The 16692-nt window shown below is 39.6% G+C and overlaps 2 protein-coding genes across 6 annotated transcripts in view; one reads left to right on the top strand and one right to left on the bottom strand.

The window, feature by feature from the left end:
* The first annotated feature begins 11 nt into the window (after positions 1-11).
* Positions 12-10598, top strand: GPATCH11 (G-patch domain containing 11). Of its 3 annotated transcripts, none has more exons than XM_006930360.3 (9): positions 12-88; positions 4369-4440; positions 4998-5224; positions 6011-6052; positions 7107-7227; positions 7356-7446; positions 8536-8652; positions 9564-9645; positions 10344-10598. In XM_006930360.3, exons 2-9 carry the CDS (start codon positions 4382-4384, stop codon positions 10397-10399), a joined length of 795 nt encoding a protein of 264 aa, XP_006930422.2. In that variant the 5' UTR covers positions 12-88; positions 4369-4381; the 3' UTR covers positions 10400-10598. The 3 variants fall into 3 exon arrangements, 2 of the variants coding, with proteins under 2 accessions (XP_006930422.2, XP_003984373.2); XM_003984324.5 differs by having other exon boundaries at positions 15-151; XR_006595815.1 differs by having other exon boundaries at positions 15-151; positions 8536-8726; positions 10344-10497.
* A 3192-nt stretch (positions 10599-13790) lies between these two features.
* Positions 13791-16692, bottom strand: part of EIF2AK2 (eukaryotic translation initiation factor 2 alpha kinase 2) — a 38429-nt gene continuing 35527 nt past the window's right edge. For all 3 annotated transcript variants that reach the window (XM_045054689.1, XM_045054690.1, XM_045054688.1), the window contains exon 16: positions 13791-13996. In XM_045054689.1, the coding sequence (XP_044910624.1) occupies positions 13868-13996 (129 nt within the window). In that variant the 3' untranslated portion in view covers positions 13791-13867. The remainder of the gene's footprint in view (positions 13997-16692) is intronic.

Raw genomic sequence — 16692 nt, 5'->3', positions numbered from 1 at the left:
ATCCTCCTGGCTCCTCCCGCCGCAGGTTTCCAATCGATTGCTCGCTAAGAAGCTTAGGTGGGAGCTGAGGCTCAGAAGTCCTGTGCAGGTGGGTGGGCGCATGCGCAGCGCGCGCTCCCACAAGCCGACCCGGGGCGAGTAGAGCTACCAGGTAAGGGAATGGGGACACCTGATAGAATGGTAAAGGGCGGTGGTCTGTGCGCTGGTCGTGACTGACCTATCACACCATCACCCACATTCCTGACTGTGACGCTTGCAGCTGGGCGGGACGCGAGAAGGGAGAAATCAGCCGTCCCTAAGGGGGGGTTTGGGGACTGAGGCTTTTTGGTTACCTTTCTACTGTATGTCCAGCTAATTAGCCCTTCTCTCCACTTGGATGTATAATGGGATTCTCCGTGTGTCTGAAGCAGCGTTCTTGTTGCCACCGCCTCTGCCTGCTCTATGTCAAAAACAAACAAACAAACAAACAAACAAAAGACTTCACCCGAACCAAACCTACTACAGTCTAACCACTCTTAACTGGTAACTCCATTCTTCCAGGTGTTCAGGCCAAAAGCCTTAACATAATCGTTGACATCGCTCTTTCACACACCGCCTCCCATCCATCAGCCAGTCTCCTTAGCTCTACCTTTAAAATACGCTCAGGGGCTCCTGGGTGGCTCAGTTGGTTAAACGTCCGACTTCAGCTCAGGTCATGATCTCGTGGTTCGTGGGTTCAAGCCCCATGTCGGGCTCTGTGCTGACAGCTCAAAGCCTGGGGCCTGCTTCAGATTCTGTATCTCCTTCTCTCTCTGCCCCTCCCCTGCTCTCTGTCTCTCTCTTTCTCTCGAAAATGAACAAACTTAAAAAAAATTTTTAATATACGCAGAATCCGACCGCTTCTCACCACTTCTGCCGGTGGTCCACTTCCACTGGTGGTCCAAGCCACCGTCATGGTGGCTTTACAAAGTTTATCCTTATGCTTGATGCGAATGGATCATGTTGAAGTGTATTGTACCCACAAAGGGGGAGTTTTAAAAAGAAGCTGGAACCCCTTAGGCACCCCCCCCCCGCCCCGTTCTTAAGACCAATGGATTACTTCTGTCCTATAAAAGTTGAAAAAGCCATGCTTTTATGCATGGAGACATGAATTAGCAGTTCTTGCATACCTTTTCGGTAAATAGGAAGATTCAAACTTCTAGTATTAGATTAACAATCTAATGTTTTTATTAAACTATATTTACAGTAAATAGGACCTAGAACGATTTTGGGATTTAGTGATAGAAGTAGGAGCGGGAGTAGGTGGAGAGTTATTAGGGCATTTTCTCATGTAAATGATGGTTTAGTGCTTTTGATATGGTGTGTGTATTTGCCCCGTTGGGTTGTGATTAGTATATAAAGGGAATATAGGGCTGTAATAATAATGTGTGTGCCTTTGAGGATAATAGTAATATTGGATCATGAGAATGAGGCTATTACTACAGATAGTTCTCCAACTAGATTAATAGTAGGGGGTAGGGCTAGATTTGCAAGGCTGGCTAGTAGTCATCAGGCGACTATTAAGGGGAGGAGTGTTTGCAGACCTCATGCTAGGATTATTGTTTGGCTATGTACTCGTTCATAGTTTGAGTTTGCGAGACAGAATAGTATTGATGATGTTAATCTGTGGGCAATTATTAGGGCTGTTGCTCCTAAATAGCTTCATGGTGTTTGGATAAGAACTGCTACAATAACTAGGGCTATATGGTCCTATACTTCTAAGAATTAACTAAATGTTTTGATTTATTGTTTTACGTTAGTTGAATTTATGGTTATTTGGGCTAGTTTTGGCTCAAGATGGCCAGTTTGATATGAAATCTTCTGGGTGTAAGCCAGATGCTTTGTTTAAGCTGCATCTTGTTTTATCCAAGCACACTTTCCAGTATGCTTACCTTGTTACGGCTTACCTCCTCTTGTGTTTTTTATAGTTTGAATAGATTGTCTTTGGGTTTTGTCACTTGAGGAGGGTGACAGGTAGTGTGTGCGTGCTTCGTGGCCCAATTCAATTGAGCTCTCTCTTCTCAATTTACTACTAAATCCTCCTTTGGTTCTTAATTTCATAAGGACTTTTCGTGGAAAAGTGTTCTAGGATAGAAAATGTAGCCCATTACTTCCCACCTCATAGGTTACAGCTTGACCTAACTTTTTTATGTTAAGATACTTGTGCTTACTTTTCTTCCTTTTTAGGGTTTGCTGAAGATGGCGGTATACAGATTGGATTAGCAAGGGGTGGTGAGGTATATTGGGATTTATCGATTATAGGACAGGCTCCTCTAGAGGGATATAAAATAAAGCACTGCAAAGTCCTTTGAGTTTTAAGCTGTCGCTAGTTCTCTGGCAGACAGATTTGTTTAGTTAGCTATCTAAGTTTAGGGTTAAGCGTAGTGGGGTATCTAATCCCTGTTTGGGTCTTAGCTATCGTGTGATCAGAGGTGTTCAGTTACTTTCGTGCCATATTTTTATGTTAACTGTAGCTTTTTACAGCTGAGTTAAAATTTAACTTTAGCGCGGGGTGGGGAGGGGTTCCTCTATAACACGCTTTATGCTGTGGGTCTATTAATTCCGGTTAATTGTATGACCGCAGTGGCTGGCATGAAATTTACCAACCCTAATTTAATATGGCTTAGCTGAACTTTCATTCATGGCTTAATTTTTATCGCTGCTGTGTCCTGTGGGGGTGTGGCTAAGCAAGGTGTCAGGCCTATCTTTGCCCATTTTTTCTATCTGGCTTCATTCTGCAAGTGGGATCTCTTCATATGGCCAGGAAGATGGCCCTTTGGAGCCCACCTTCACATACTCCCTGTTCAGAAACTCCAGTGAAGAGATCTCTTTTCCCCCATAAGGCATGCTTATCTGACCTGGTTAGGTCCTCACCTCCTCTGTTGCTGGGACATAGTGAACTATAATTGGCCATCTTGTGCCCAGGGAAGTATAGAAGACAGAGCTTGCCACCCTCCACTAGAACCCAGTGGAGGGCAGAGGGTTGGGTTCCCAAAGAAAAGGATGGTGGGTGGGCCAAAACAGCCTGTGTGTACTGCAGCAAATGACTGCCGTCTGTAACTAGCTTCTGGACCAGAAGCATTGATATCATCTGGGAGCCTATTAGAAATACAAAACTTCAAGCTCTAGCTCAGAATCAGATTCTGGATTTTAAGAAGATCCTGAAGCAATTCATATACATAATAAAGTTTGAGATGTGCTTTTTTGGGTAACTATTTTATCCCTGTAAGAGAAAATAATTACATGATTTTAACTATTTTGGATGGAAACTCTCCTCAAAAATGTCTCCATATAAGTGAGATGTTAAGTATACCAAGTTCCAAGTGGACAGCTTGAACATGGAGTGCTGTAGAGAGAGGCCTGGAATGGTTAGGATGGGTTTCGTGAAGGAGGGGAGCTTAGGCCAAGGAGGAAGGAAATGTCTGTGTATGTTCAGAGAACAATGAGAAACCCATGTGACTTGAATATGGAGCCCTAAAGGAGCGTCAGGGGTGAGATTTTGAAGGATCCCTCCTGCTACAGTGTTAGAGTGACTAGTCCTCCAGGGTCTGCAGAGTAAAGTTTATTGAGGGATTGAAATAGACAGATTAAGTGACCTGACTTATGTTTTTTATAAAACCACTCTGGAGAGGCTGGCTCAGCAGGAAGAGCATGCAACACTTGATCTCAGGGTTCTGAGTTTGAGCCCCACTTTGGGTGCAAAGATTACTAAAAAAAAATAAACTTTAAACTTTTTTTAATGTTTATTTTATTTTTGAGAGAGAGAGAGAGAGAGAGCAAGTTGGGGAGGGGCAGAGAGAGGGAGACAGAGGATCTGAAGGAGAACTCAGGAACCATGAGATCATGACCTGAGCCAAAATTGGATGCATAACCAACTGAACCACCCAGGAGCCCCAAATAAACTAAAAAAAAAAAAAAAAAAAAAAAAAGTTGTCTTTAAAAAAAAAAAAACACTGCAGAGAGTGTAGGGGATGCACTGGAAGAGGAGAGGCCACACACAATGAAACTAATTAGGAAGTTGTTGTAATAGTTCGGGTGAGAAAGAAATGCCTGAACTGAAGCAATGGTCACAACTATAGGAAAAAAGCTTTTGAAGAATATTGTAGAGGAAGAATTGGCAGAGGGCTATACGAGGTCAGGAATAGGGAGATTGTAGCGACATTTATTTGAAAAAATTAGGGGATAATGGAGGTTTGGAATGGAAGAGAACGAGTCGTTGGAGAGCTTCCCACAGAAAGGTGTCAGAAGGCACTTGAATGTGTGGTAGAGCTCCAGAGAAAGGTTTATTTCCATTTTCGACCAAACAACAACAAAAAAAGGTGCTGTTACTTTATCCTCTTTGATTTGTAGATACTTTTGCCATATGAAGTTGAACATGGCAGAAGAAGAGGACTATATGTCTGATTCCTTCATTAATGTCCAGTAAGTAAATTTGCACACCTTATGTAGTGATATATATAAGACATTAATGTAGACTCCTAAGTGATGACATTGATTTTAAATGTGAGTTGAAAAGTCAGTTTTGTTGCTTTGTGGAAACACCTCTTACATTTCTGTACAAAGATACCAGGAGCCTTTTCTTCCCTTTTAATGCTAAACATTTGACTTCTGCCCTTGATTCTTGTTATTTTCCTCTTCCAAGCAAGTTTACACTTTTGCTTTATTTCATCTTACTGTCTCTTCTAGCTCGTATTCAGCTTTGCTCTTTATTATTTCCAACCTCCTAGAAAAATTAGTCTAAAATTACTGTTTCTTCAACTCTCTATTTTCTTTAGCTTCCTACAGTCTGGCACCAGCTTTCATTATTTTTACTAAAATAGCCATTCTCAGAGGTCACTGATTATGTTCTAAGATCAATGAAAACAAAGGTGGTCATCGTGGTGGTGCTGAAATATTAAGTAGCGTCAGGTAAGTAAGTAGCAAAGTTACGAGAAAACTGCATGTCCTCGTCTAAAATAACCTTCTCCATTATTCTTCAGACAAGACATCAGACCAGGATTGCCAATGCTGAGGCAAATCCGAGAAGCCCGTCGAAAAGAAGAAAAGCAACAGGAAGCTAATTTGAAAAACAGACAGAAGAGTTTAAGAGAAGAAGAACAAGAAAGACGTGACATTGGATTGAAGAATGCACTAGGCTGTGAAAACAAAGGGTTTGCTTTGCTCCAAAAGATGGGATATAAAAGTGGTCAGGCCCTTGGCAAAAGTGGTAAGTTCCATCTGGACATAAGCAGGTGTTCCTAACCACCAAATGGTGCTCTATTGATGAGTGCCAGAGAGGACTCCTTATCCATCTACACAGAAAGTAAAGCAACATAGCTACTAGGTATAACAAGCATACAGAGAACAGTGTCTTCCTACACCACTTTAGACAAGTGTGTGTCATCAAGAGCTACTTACCAGCCCCACTTCGCCTTCAAGGCACCAATAGCGGGGGTGGACGAGGCTTACAACGGAGGCAGCAGCTAACAATGGTGATAAGAGAAGCGTTGAGAAGTACAACAGCCAAAGGACAGTGAAGCAACATTGAGGATGATGGCAGGACACCGCCCTGCTCGCTCTGTACCTGTGCCAGGTACCCCAGTGAGCTCGCCTCCCTATTTAGGAAGGTGTAGAGGCCATACATTCATAGTAGATTCTGTAAGCCATTTTTCTTTTCTTCCTTATTATAATTGCTTTGATCTTCACCGAGCAAGGCTTTGCTTTCTCTGGAAGCTGCCACTTTCTTGGACATATATCAGTGTTTTCCCTTGCTGAAACCCTAACTTCAGATGGCATAGGAGGCTGTGGGTCAGTCTTACTGAGGAGTAGATATTTGAAGGCAAGGGAGGTGGTTGATTATAGAGTATTCATGTTCAGATTTCAATTTCAAATGGCATCGAAACTGGAAGGGATATGTACAGAACATTGTAAAGCTGCGTACTACACTCACCTGTAGCTTGAGGAAGAAGTTCTAAAGTCATGTGTGTTCTCTTTTTTTGTTCTCTTTTCTTAGGAGGTGGTATTGTTGAACCAATTCCTCTCAATGTCAAAACAGGTATATAATTATTTCTGAGCATATTTACCAGTAATAATAACTTATGCTTAGATCTAGCACATAAACTTGCATACCAAATGGGTTTTTTTTGTGGTAGCACTGTTACAGTTCTTATCCTAGGAAGCCCCCAGTAAAATATTTCTTAGTTAAACTTCTCAATATTTTAAACTAAAAATAACAGTTTGAGTATAAAATAAAATTTAAATCCTAAAAATATGGGGGGAAATCATAACCATTAAAAATGCAAAGCTAGGGGCACCTGGGTGGCGCAGTCGGTTGAGCGTCCGACATCAGCCAGGTCACGATCTCGCGGTCCATGAGTTCGAGCCCCGCGTCGGGCTCAGGGCTGACGGCTCAGAGCCTGGAGCCTGTTTCCGATTCTGTGTCTCCCTCTCTCTCTGCCCCTCCCCCGTTCATGCTCTGTCTCTCTCTGTCCCAAAAATAAATAAACGTTGAAAAAAAAAATTAAAAAAAAAAATGCAAAGCTATTTTTTGCCCATTGAAATGTGCTAAGGGGTGCCTTGGTGGCTCAGTCAGTTTAGCGTTTGAGTCTTGATTTCGACTCAGGTCATGATCTCACAGGTTGTGAGTTTGAGCCCCGTGTCAGGCTTCCCACTAACAGTGCAGAGTCTGCTTAGGATTCTTTCTCTCTCCCTCTCTTCCCTGCTTGTGCTATGTCTCTAAATAAATAAACATTTAAAAAAAAAAAAAAAAGGAATGTACTGAAAGTATTCTGAGACAGACTTATCCATTCAATGTTTTTCTTAAGACTTTGGATGAATTAAGGAGAAAAATACATATTTTATTTGGTTATTATATTTATATGGAAGTATGATAGTTGATACTGTTTTCCCAATTTAAGGAATTTTGTATTGTGTGACTATCTCATTAAATCAGACTAATGATCTTTGTAAAACTCAAATTGTGTGTTTGGGTTTAGGAAAAAAAAATCTCTAGTGTTTTCATGTCAAATAATTTCGAGTGATTGTACTCAAATCAGAATTGTGTGAAGTGTGAAGTCATCAGGTTCTAAAGCAGTTTGCTGTTTGAACAGGGAAAAGTGGCATCGGTCATGAGGCATTACTGAAGCGGAAAGCAGAGGAAAAACTAGAAAACTATAGAAGAAAGATCCACGTGAAAACCCAAGCCGAAGAAAAAGCCGCAGAGCAGTTTCGGTAACACTTGGTATTTGAGCTATTTTGGGTTTTACCCCGTGTTTATTGTGATGTTTTCTGGTAGTTGGGCATTTAAATGGATAAAGGGAGGGCAGACTCTCGGTAGACTATTGTTTTCTTTCTATTAGACTGCGATTGAAACATAAGCAGGATGAAGTGAAGCTGGAAGGGGACCTTAGAAGAAGCCAGCGAGCCTGCCAGCAGTTGGATACTCAGAAGGCAAGCCTTTCACCTGTGTTCCGTTTGGAAAGGTTTTTCCGCGCCCAGTGTGATTTGCCACGTAATTAGGAAAAAAGAAAGAAAAGAAACTCCAGGCCTGTGGTATCTAGCCTGCTACCTATTAAAGCTTTCATTTAACATGCAGGGCTGATCTTTGATGGTTGACACTCATGACGATGACCTGGTCGCTGCAGGAACCGGAGTAGTCTGAATCACCCAATAAGGCTCAAATAACATTTTTATATTTAATCGTTCTCTGCTTATTTGGATATTGGAGACTCAGAGCTAGTGTGTGTGGAGATTCTGTCCACCAGAATATTTGACGAATAGCCTATTTTCAGTCCATCTTCAGTACCTCTTGTGTCCCTAACTAGCAAAGTCATGGTAGATTACTATATATTTTGGCTGTTTTTAAAATTCTGTTTTTGGTTTTATTTGTATTTCATTTTGCAATTTTTTTATTTTGATCTTTCCATTAGAATAAAATGACTTCAATTAAAGTCTCTAAAACATTTCCCTTGTATGTAAATAGATCTCTGGAAGCAATCTCTCACTTTTCTGTATTCCCATAGCACTTTATTTTGCGTCATGACACTTTCCTAGCTGATGTGTACTTTGTGTGTGTGCGTGTGCTACAAGTAAATCTTGCGAGATCTAAAACGAAATCTCATGAGATTTTTTTTTTTTTAATTCAAGTCAGTTAACATACAGTGTAGTCTTGGCTTCAGGAGTAGAACCCAATGATTCATCTCTTACATGTGACACCCAGTGCTCATCCCAACAAGTGCCCTCCTTGATGCCCATCCCCTCACCTACATCCCTCTTATGTGTGTTATTTTATTCCCATTAAGATATATATACCCATGGCTTATTTCCCTAATAGACTGGCAGCCACTGGGGGACAATACTTGAACTGAGTCTTCATCCCTATGGTTCATGCAGCCCAGGGCTTTACTCTTGAAGCAGCAATCAGTAAATATTTCATTGATAGAAAGAATCCATGTCGATATGAACGTACTTGTGATTAGCTTGTACTTGTGTAGTCTTCTGGTTAGCTGTGTTTAATTGGGAATAATTCTTTATTTTCAGAATATTCAGGTTCCTAGGGAAGCATGGTACTGGTTGGGGCTTGAAGAGGAAACCGAGGAAGAGGAAGAGGAAGAAAAAGAACACGATGAAGATGAATATAAGAGTGAAGACTTGAGTGTATGTTTTGGTACCAGTTCCTCGAGCAGGGTGTCTTAAGTGTATGCCTTGGTACCATTCACATTTTGAGCCGGGTAATTATTTGTTGGGGCACACTGTTCTAACAGCATCCCTGGCCTCCACCCACCAGGTGCCTGTTGCACTTCCCCCTTATGACAACCAAAAATATCTCCAGACATTGCTAAATTTCCCCGAGGGGAAAAATCACCTCTAGTTGAGAACTACTATATTATAGGGTTATTTTATTGACCCCAAACCATTATATAATTTCTTCCTTTAGCTTCGGTTTACACTCTCAGCTTCAGTTTGGTGACAAGATGAGCCACAAATATAAATTATCTTAATTTCTACTTTGTTGCCTGTTAAACCTCAGGAAGTGATTCTAATGAATACCCCTCTCCTCCACCCATAAACAAAGCAAAAAAACACAGCTCAAAGGAAGTGGAAATTATTCAAGAAAGGAATCCCATTTCTGTGTTTTTTTGTGTATAAGAATTTTATAGGAAACATTTGCAATTTGAAAAACCAGTGTTCCACTTAACTGGGAGACCATTGATGAGAACTTTAATGACAAAGGGAGGCAGTGTTCACTCTCATTCCATCTGGGAAGGTAGGTTCTTTGAAGTAGAGGGAGGTTTTTAAAGGATCCTGATTAAAATAAGAGCCAGCCCAAATGTATTTTCCAAATGTTAACAAGTGGTCTCTTTGTGTCTGTCAAACGTGTGAAAATATCAGGGTGGCTGGTAAACTGGGACATGTTCTAATATATTCTTCCCTTGATACCTATCCTACATGGTTAAGAGAGTAGCAGAAGATTTATGGCCTTGGGCTAATTTGGCAGGATCCAAGAGACCAGAATACCAAGATTATGTTCAATTTGAACTATTAATGTGCCTGTGTCCTACATGTAGGTACTGGAAAAATTACAAATATTGACTGGTTATTTAAGAGAAGAACATCTGTATTGTATTTGGTGTGGAACAGCCTATGAAGGTAAGAGGATACTTTGCACTTTTTAAAAATATTGAACACGAATGCTCTTTGATTTTTTAACTTCGATTTTGTGTGTGTGTGTGTGCACGTGTGTGTAAGTCACATTTCCCATAGACAATGGAAATTTCTTATTCCATCCAAATGGCAGTGTGGGGTCCATGTCTTAAAGCAGTGGTGCATATAGAAATAATTGAGGCCTTTTCAGAAACTAAATGTGCAGAAGGGAATTTTTCAGTTCTCTATTTCAAAAGGAAGAATTTTTTAGTTACTTGAGGATGAATTTTTTTTCATGCTTTATTTTTAAAGATTCTTTCTTCAGCTGCATTACTTGCAAGATATTTCAGATTTTTAGAATTAGCTTTTATGTAGATAGAATATTGTTTCAGAATACTGAAATCCACTCCATTTTTTTTTTTTTTTATTATAAGGAAAGAAATGGGTTTAAAATTTGCCAGGTACCTTATAGGGCCAAGCACTTTCCCTTCTAACACATTCTCCCCAAGGTGGCCCTGTTAACTTGAATTTAAGGACTTTACACTTGACAGTAAAGAATTGTTGGTTATGGTTGTATCTTTTCCCAGTTTAGCTCAGTAAGTAGCAAACACAGCTACATGTGTTTACATGTTATGTTGAACTAATTTTCTAGAGTAGTTTACTATACTAGTATTAATCTTTTATTTTCCTCACATAAATTACAGATAAAGAAGACCTCTCTTCAAATTGCCCAGGACCAACTTCTGCAGATCATGACTAAGATTATTCTCAATAAAGTAGAAACTTGGAAAATGTTACTGTTTTCTAAAAATAAACAATTGAGCAGTTAGAATTCCCAAATTATGCCAGTTAAAGAAAGATGGCCTTTTTATATGTTTTGTTCTTTTTGTGATTTTAGAAGCACTTTGTACTTTATAGTTGTTCATTGATTTCAAAAAAAAAAAATAACAATGCTGTTTCAGAACGCAAGTGTTATAGACATGGGCAAACACAATTTGGGACTCTGTTGTGATGCTATGGGGCTCAAGGACACCAACAGGTAACTCCCTCATTCCTCTCTTCACTTTGGAACAAAGTGAGAAGGAAGACATGGGAGTCAGAGAGAGATCAACATGTCAGCTTTATTATCAGTGACGTTGAGATAGAGAGCAAGGTTGACTTGTTCTCCTATTAGGCTCCCTAAAATATCTCCCTGACTGGACACAACTGCAGACTTCTGCCTTGCCAGGGATGGAGCCTACCTTTGCCTTCTGAGAGCATTTAGCTTTCAAGGAGAGAGGACCCACCAGGGGCGGGGCCACACATGCTAAGTTCCTTCTCCCAAAATCACATCTCAGATAAGACACTTCTCTGTTGAGAGGGAATGAACGACGGTTCACAGAGCTTGCTCCCATACTTCTCTCTCCCAAGGAGCAAGAAAAAGTCCCTTCCCTCCATGCAGATAGGAGGAAGGAAAAGCATCCCCCTCAATAAGACTGATGTCAGGCCATGTTACATTAACACTACTTCATTCTAGCCAATTTCAGAAACAAAATAATTATGATACTTGTGGGAAAATCATGAGTTTTCATGACAGTGTGTATATCCACTATAAGTGAAGATTGCAAGTTTTAGCTAAAGAAACTGTAGAATTGGAAGTAATCTTAACTATCAGGTTATCCAAGTACTTCCTAAATTTGGGAGCCCTTGGACAACATTCCCAGCAGTTTGCAATCTAACCTCTGCCTTTATTTCTCCAGCCACAGAGAGCTCACTGCCTTAAAATGGATTGTTCCATTGCTGGGTAGCTATAAGTGATTTTTAAAGTTATTTTTCTAAAATCTGCTTCTCTATAATGTCACCACATATAGCTAAGGACATACCATGTAGCACACCTCTAGATATCTTCAGACAAAACTGGGCATCAAAAATCATGAACTTTTTTTAAAGTTCACAAGCTCAGGTACCACCCCTAGTGATTTTGATTCGGCTAGTCTAGGGTAGTTTCTAGATATCTGTATTTGTATAAAGTGCTAAGAGTACATCTGATAAGCACCTGTGCGTTAGGACTAGTGCTACAGGTTAAATACAGAGCACTGTTACATTCTTGGGGATCCAGTTTTATAGCTAACCTCTCTCTCAGTACCACTGAGCAAGAGATCAGCCTCTTTTATTAGAAACAGTATACACAAGAACAGAGCAAAAGCATAACCTGTATTTGCATAAGTTAAGATAATCAATAGCACAACTCGTATCAGCCTTTGCCCTAATATAACCTAATTCATTTGTTCTCAAGTTTAGCTTGGGGAGCTTTAAAAATGATAATACAAGGGGTGCCTGGGTGGCTCAGTCGGTTAAGTGTTTGACTCTTCATCATCACAATTTCGTGAGTTGAAGCCCCACATCAGGCTCTGTGCTGACAGTTTCCCATCGGCAGAGGTTCTGATGTAATTGGTCACTGTGGCCTGAGCATGACCACCTTTGACTCTGAGATGCAGCAAAACTTCAGAATCACTACACTAGTTAACTTCTGGGCCTCCAGAAAATGAAGCATTATTTTTATGAATATAAACACACATATAAAATACTAGAGCTTATACTGTTGTATAATAGTATTAAATATTTACTTTTTCACTTAACAATAAAATTGTATTAATAGCTGAAACAAAGGAGTTTGTCTTTCCTGGGAATTACAGTCAGATACTCTCCCGTCATTTCAGCCAGTATACTGACATCCATGCAGTCATTCCCAAAGCCATGTGGGTTGTTTCAGATGGAATGGAGTTAGTCACCAGCTTCCTTTTCTACTACTGACTGTGGGAACAACCATCCACCTGCCTAATGGCCAAGAATATTTTTAATACGTTCATGCTCAGAATATGGGAATAACTTTGATAGAATCCATGACTCCACCAGATTTGTGGTTTGCATTTCCAGGTCAAGGCTTAAAACTAGGCTTACCTTGGAGAGTGGGAAACATTCCTTATTCTTATCCATTGACAATTAAAAATACAGGCTTCTAGGGCGCCTGCGTGGCTCAGTCAGTTAAGCGTCCAACTATTGATTTTGGCTCAGGTCATCATGAAATGGAGCCCTGCATCTGGCTCTGCACTGACATCATGGAGCCTGCTTGGGATTCTCTCTCCCTCTCCCTCTGTTCTTCCCCTGCTTGTACTTTCTTTTCCTCTCAAAAATACATAATAAACTTAAAAAAAAAATACAGGCTTCCAATATGAGTAAAAATTTATTTTTATTAACATAAGCCTTTACTGATTTCAAAACTAGACAATAATGAAAACCAAGATAAGCAAAACATTAGAATTTTTAAATTTGCTTTAGGGAATTTGAATTTGCTTCAGTGAAATTTATGTAAAATTTGAAACATATGTCGTGTTGTCATTTACTTTTATTTATATTGTGCTTTGTTTCCTTTTTTTTTTTTTTTGAGTGCTTTGTTTATTTTCAAAGTCCAATCTATAATTTCTAAAGTCTTTCATTTTCCTAAAATATAAATACAAAACACTGGAGCTTCTACAATTCAAAATGAATAGACTTTAATATACAAAATTTGTTTCCCTTAAATACCCATTTTTTTAGTGTTATTTGCCATTTAACTGTTGAAATTTGAAAGTGAACATTATTATTTAGTATTAGACACATTTCGTAGGATCAAACATATGAAATCCTTAATACTTTTATTTCCCACCGATTCAAAAGCACTTACAGAGTTCCTGCTTTATGCAGATCAGTAGGCTCACTGCCTTGGGGTAAACAAAAATGAGAGAACCTGTCCCTGCTTTCCAGAAATTCATCGAAAGAGCCACACAGGGAAAACTGAGCTCCCAAGGCAAATTGGTAAGCATAATACTGAGGCACTGGACAAGAGCAGAACTAGGAAACAGTTCCATTCTGGGTGGGGGACAGTGGAACATGATGAAGTCACACTGAATTTGATTCTGAATGTCATTTCAATACGCGAAGTTATGAGGAAAGGGTTACAATATAACCCAGCACTTTCACTCCCAGTATTTACCCAAGAGAAATGAAAACATACATCCACATAAAACTTGCACATGAATATTCATAGTAGCATTGTTCATAATAGCAGGAAAGTGGAAACAACCCAAATGTCCATCAACTGATGAATGGATAAATAAATTGTGATAGAACCATAGAACTGATTATTAGTTGGCCATAAAAAGGAAGGAGGTCCTGATCCATGCCACAACATGGATGAACCTCAAAAACATTATGCTAAATGGAAAAGACCACATATTGTATGATTCCATTTAAATGAAAGTCCAGATTGGGCAAAAAATCTCTTTGGGATTCTCTCTGTCTCTCTGTCTCTGTCTCTGCCCTCCTCTGTGCACTCTCTCTAAAAAAAAAAAAAAAAAAAAAAAAAAAAAAATTTAAAGATTAAAAAGATAACATCATGGTGATGGTTGCACTCTCAACATACATGACGTCACTGAAATGTATAGTTTAAATGGGTGAAATGTATGGTATGTATTCTATCTCAGTAAAATTGTTATTAAAAAAAGAAGGAGATTTTAGGTAGAAACCATAGTTGAGAGCCATTGAGTGCAAAACCTTATTCAGGTAACACAGCTGACCTGTGTGGCAGGAGCTTAGTCAAGTACGTCAGTGAACATGGGTCATGGAGTGGGAACCTCCAGAGGAACGTGGCCCTGCCAACACCTCGACTTTAGCCCAGTGAAACTCACTTCAGGCTTCTGGCCTCCAGAAGTGTAAGAGAATAAATGAGTGTTGTTTTAAGCCCCCAAGTGTGTGGTAGTTTTTCAAAGCAGCCATAGAAAACTAATACAGGTCTCAACCCCTGGAGAGTCACACATATTTGAGAGGTATTTGCCTCACAGTTTTATCTCTTCTACTGTTTTTAGTCAGAGTTTAAACCAACAGTGAGAACACTGTACATCTATCAACTGTAGTCCCTTCATCTGAGACTGTTCTGAGGACATGCAGGATTGGGACAGGCCATAGTTACAGACAGAGAATCACACAGACGTCAAGGACAGGGTTGACATTTAGATATAAAGAGTAAATACCTAAATGGAGTGTTTGCCATACTTTGTTCCTTAGTCTGCCTTCCTCTGCATAATCTCCCCTGGATTCAAAGTTGAGCCTCATGGGTTACTTCCAGATAACATACACATCACTCTGTGTATGAATCCATCCTCTCATGTGTTTTCCACGGTCTGCTCGACCTCTTCACCTCTATATTCTGGCAGCAACACAAACAGCATCTCCAAATGAGAGCTAACATTTTACACCCCATACGTGCTCCCCTCATCACGTGGACAGATGTGCGGTGGCCTTCCTATTGGCTTAAATCCTAACGAAAAATTGTATAATAGACAAAAGTGTGAGACAAAATATCTCTCAAATATGTGTGGCTCTTTGGGGGTTAATCCTATTGAAGCCTACATCCTAATCTGGCTACTCAGCTTCAAACAAACCTGGAGGTAATCTCTGGCGGTACTTTCTCCTTAATCCTCACAACTAGTCACCGACTCCTCTTGGTTCTGTCCCCAGTATCTTTCAGGCTGTCTTAGCCTCTCAGCCTTCTGGTCTTTCAAATATAGTCTCCTCCTGCTCCAACCCATTCTAAACACAACTGTTTCAAAGAGCTGGCTGGGTCATACCGCTGCTCAAAAAACGAAAGCCTTATTTGTTGCCTTTGGGGTTACCAGGGCACCAACTCATTCTAAAATATTTATTCCATCTATTCCATTCTGCTTTAAAGGAAGTTCTTTATAGAATAACCACAGATGATAAAGATTACAGAATCCAAAAATCTCTATTTTGCAACCCCTAATGAAATAATGGATCCAAACAACAATCTCCAACCATTAGGTGGAAGATTGGAAAGAAACTTTATAGTAGATTACACCACCAGAACCCACGGATCAATCTTAAGATCACCGAAAATGAAACAACCAAACATTATGTTACTCCTGAAGAGATGTCAAGGAAAGTATACACCATCATCTATGCAGTATTCTTGGGGAAAAAACTTGAACCAGAATCAAATCAAGCTTCTAGTCCTAACTAGACACCATGGGGATACCATCAGTCAAGTCCTGAATGAAGGAAATTGCACAGGATATATGATCTAGTTCCCTCCTCAAATAAATGGCAAGAGGAAAGAAATTTAAAACAGGGGTAAATGTTACAAAGCGAAAGAGACATCAGCTAAATGCAATGTTGGATCCTGATTTAAGCAACTGGCCAAAATATATTTTTGTGAAGAAAACTGAATACAGACTGGTTACTATACCACCATCAAGGAAATATTAATTTTGTTGAATGACAGTGTATCATGGCTTTGTTAAAATTCAAAAGATCTTATGTCAGAAATACATTTTTAAGTATTTACAAGTGAAATGATACAAGGACTGAGATTTGCTTTAAAATACTCCAGTAGAAGAAAATTTAAAAAAGGAAGGGGGGTTGGGACACCTGTGTGGCTCAGTCGTTTAAGCATCTGACTCTTGATTTTGGTTCAGGTCACCTCACAGTTCATGAGATCGAGCCCCATGTCTGGCTCTGCACTGACAGTGCACAGCTGCTTGGGAGTCTCTCACTACCTTTCTCTTTGCCCCTGCCCTGCTTGTACAAGCTAGCTCATTCTCTTTCAAAATAAATGATTAAACATTAAAAAAAAAAAAAAGGAAGGAGGTATATATAACAAAGAAGGCATAATATTGATATTTGAATGAATGAATGAAACATAGAGTTTCATTATTCTGTTTTTGTGTATGCTTTAACATAAAATTTATTAAATTAAATATGAATAATATTAGAATCATTCGATATGCCATAATATCCCATAATGAAATATTCCACAATGAATTCCAATATTCCATAATGAAAAGTTAACATGCCAGGAACCTCAAGTTATGGTGGACACTCCAGTAGGGAATGGATGTTGTGAGTTTGTTTCTAGTGAGGGTCCTGGATAATTTGAGTCTTGGAGAAGCTGGTATTTAGACTTCTAAACATTTCATCTCAGATACATATGCATGTGCACGTATATATGTGTGTATACAT

Source organism: Felis catus, chromosome A3, assembly GCF_018350175.1.
Source record: "Felis catus isolate Fca126 chromosome A3, F.catus_Fca126_mat1.0, whole genome shotgun sequence".
NCBI classification, from domain to species: Eukaryota; Metazoa; Chordata; class Mammalia; order Carnivora; family Felidae; genus Felis; species Felis catus.
Note: the sequence above shows the minus strand (reverse complement) of the source record. Positions and strands in the feature narration are given on the sequence as shown.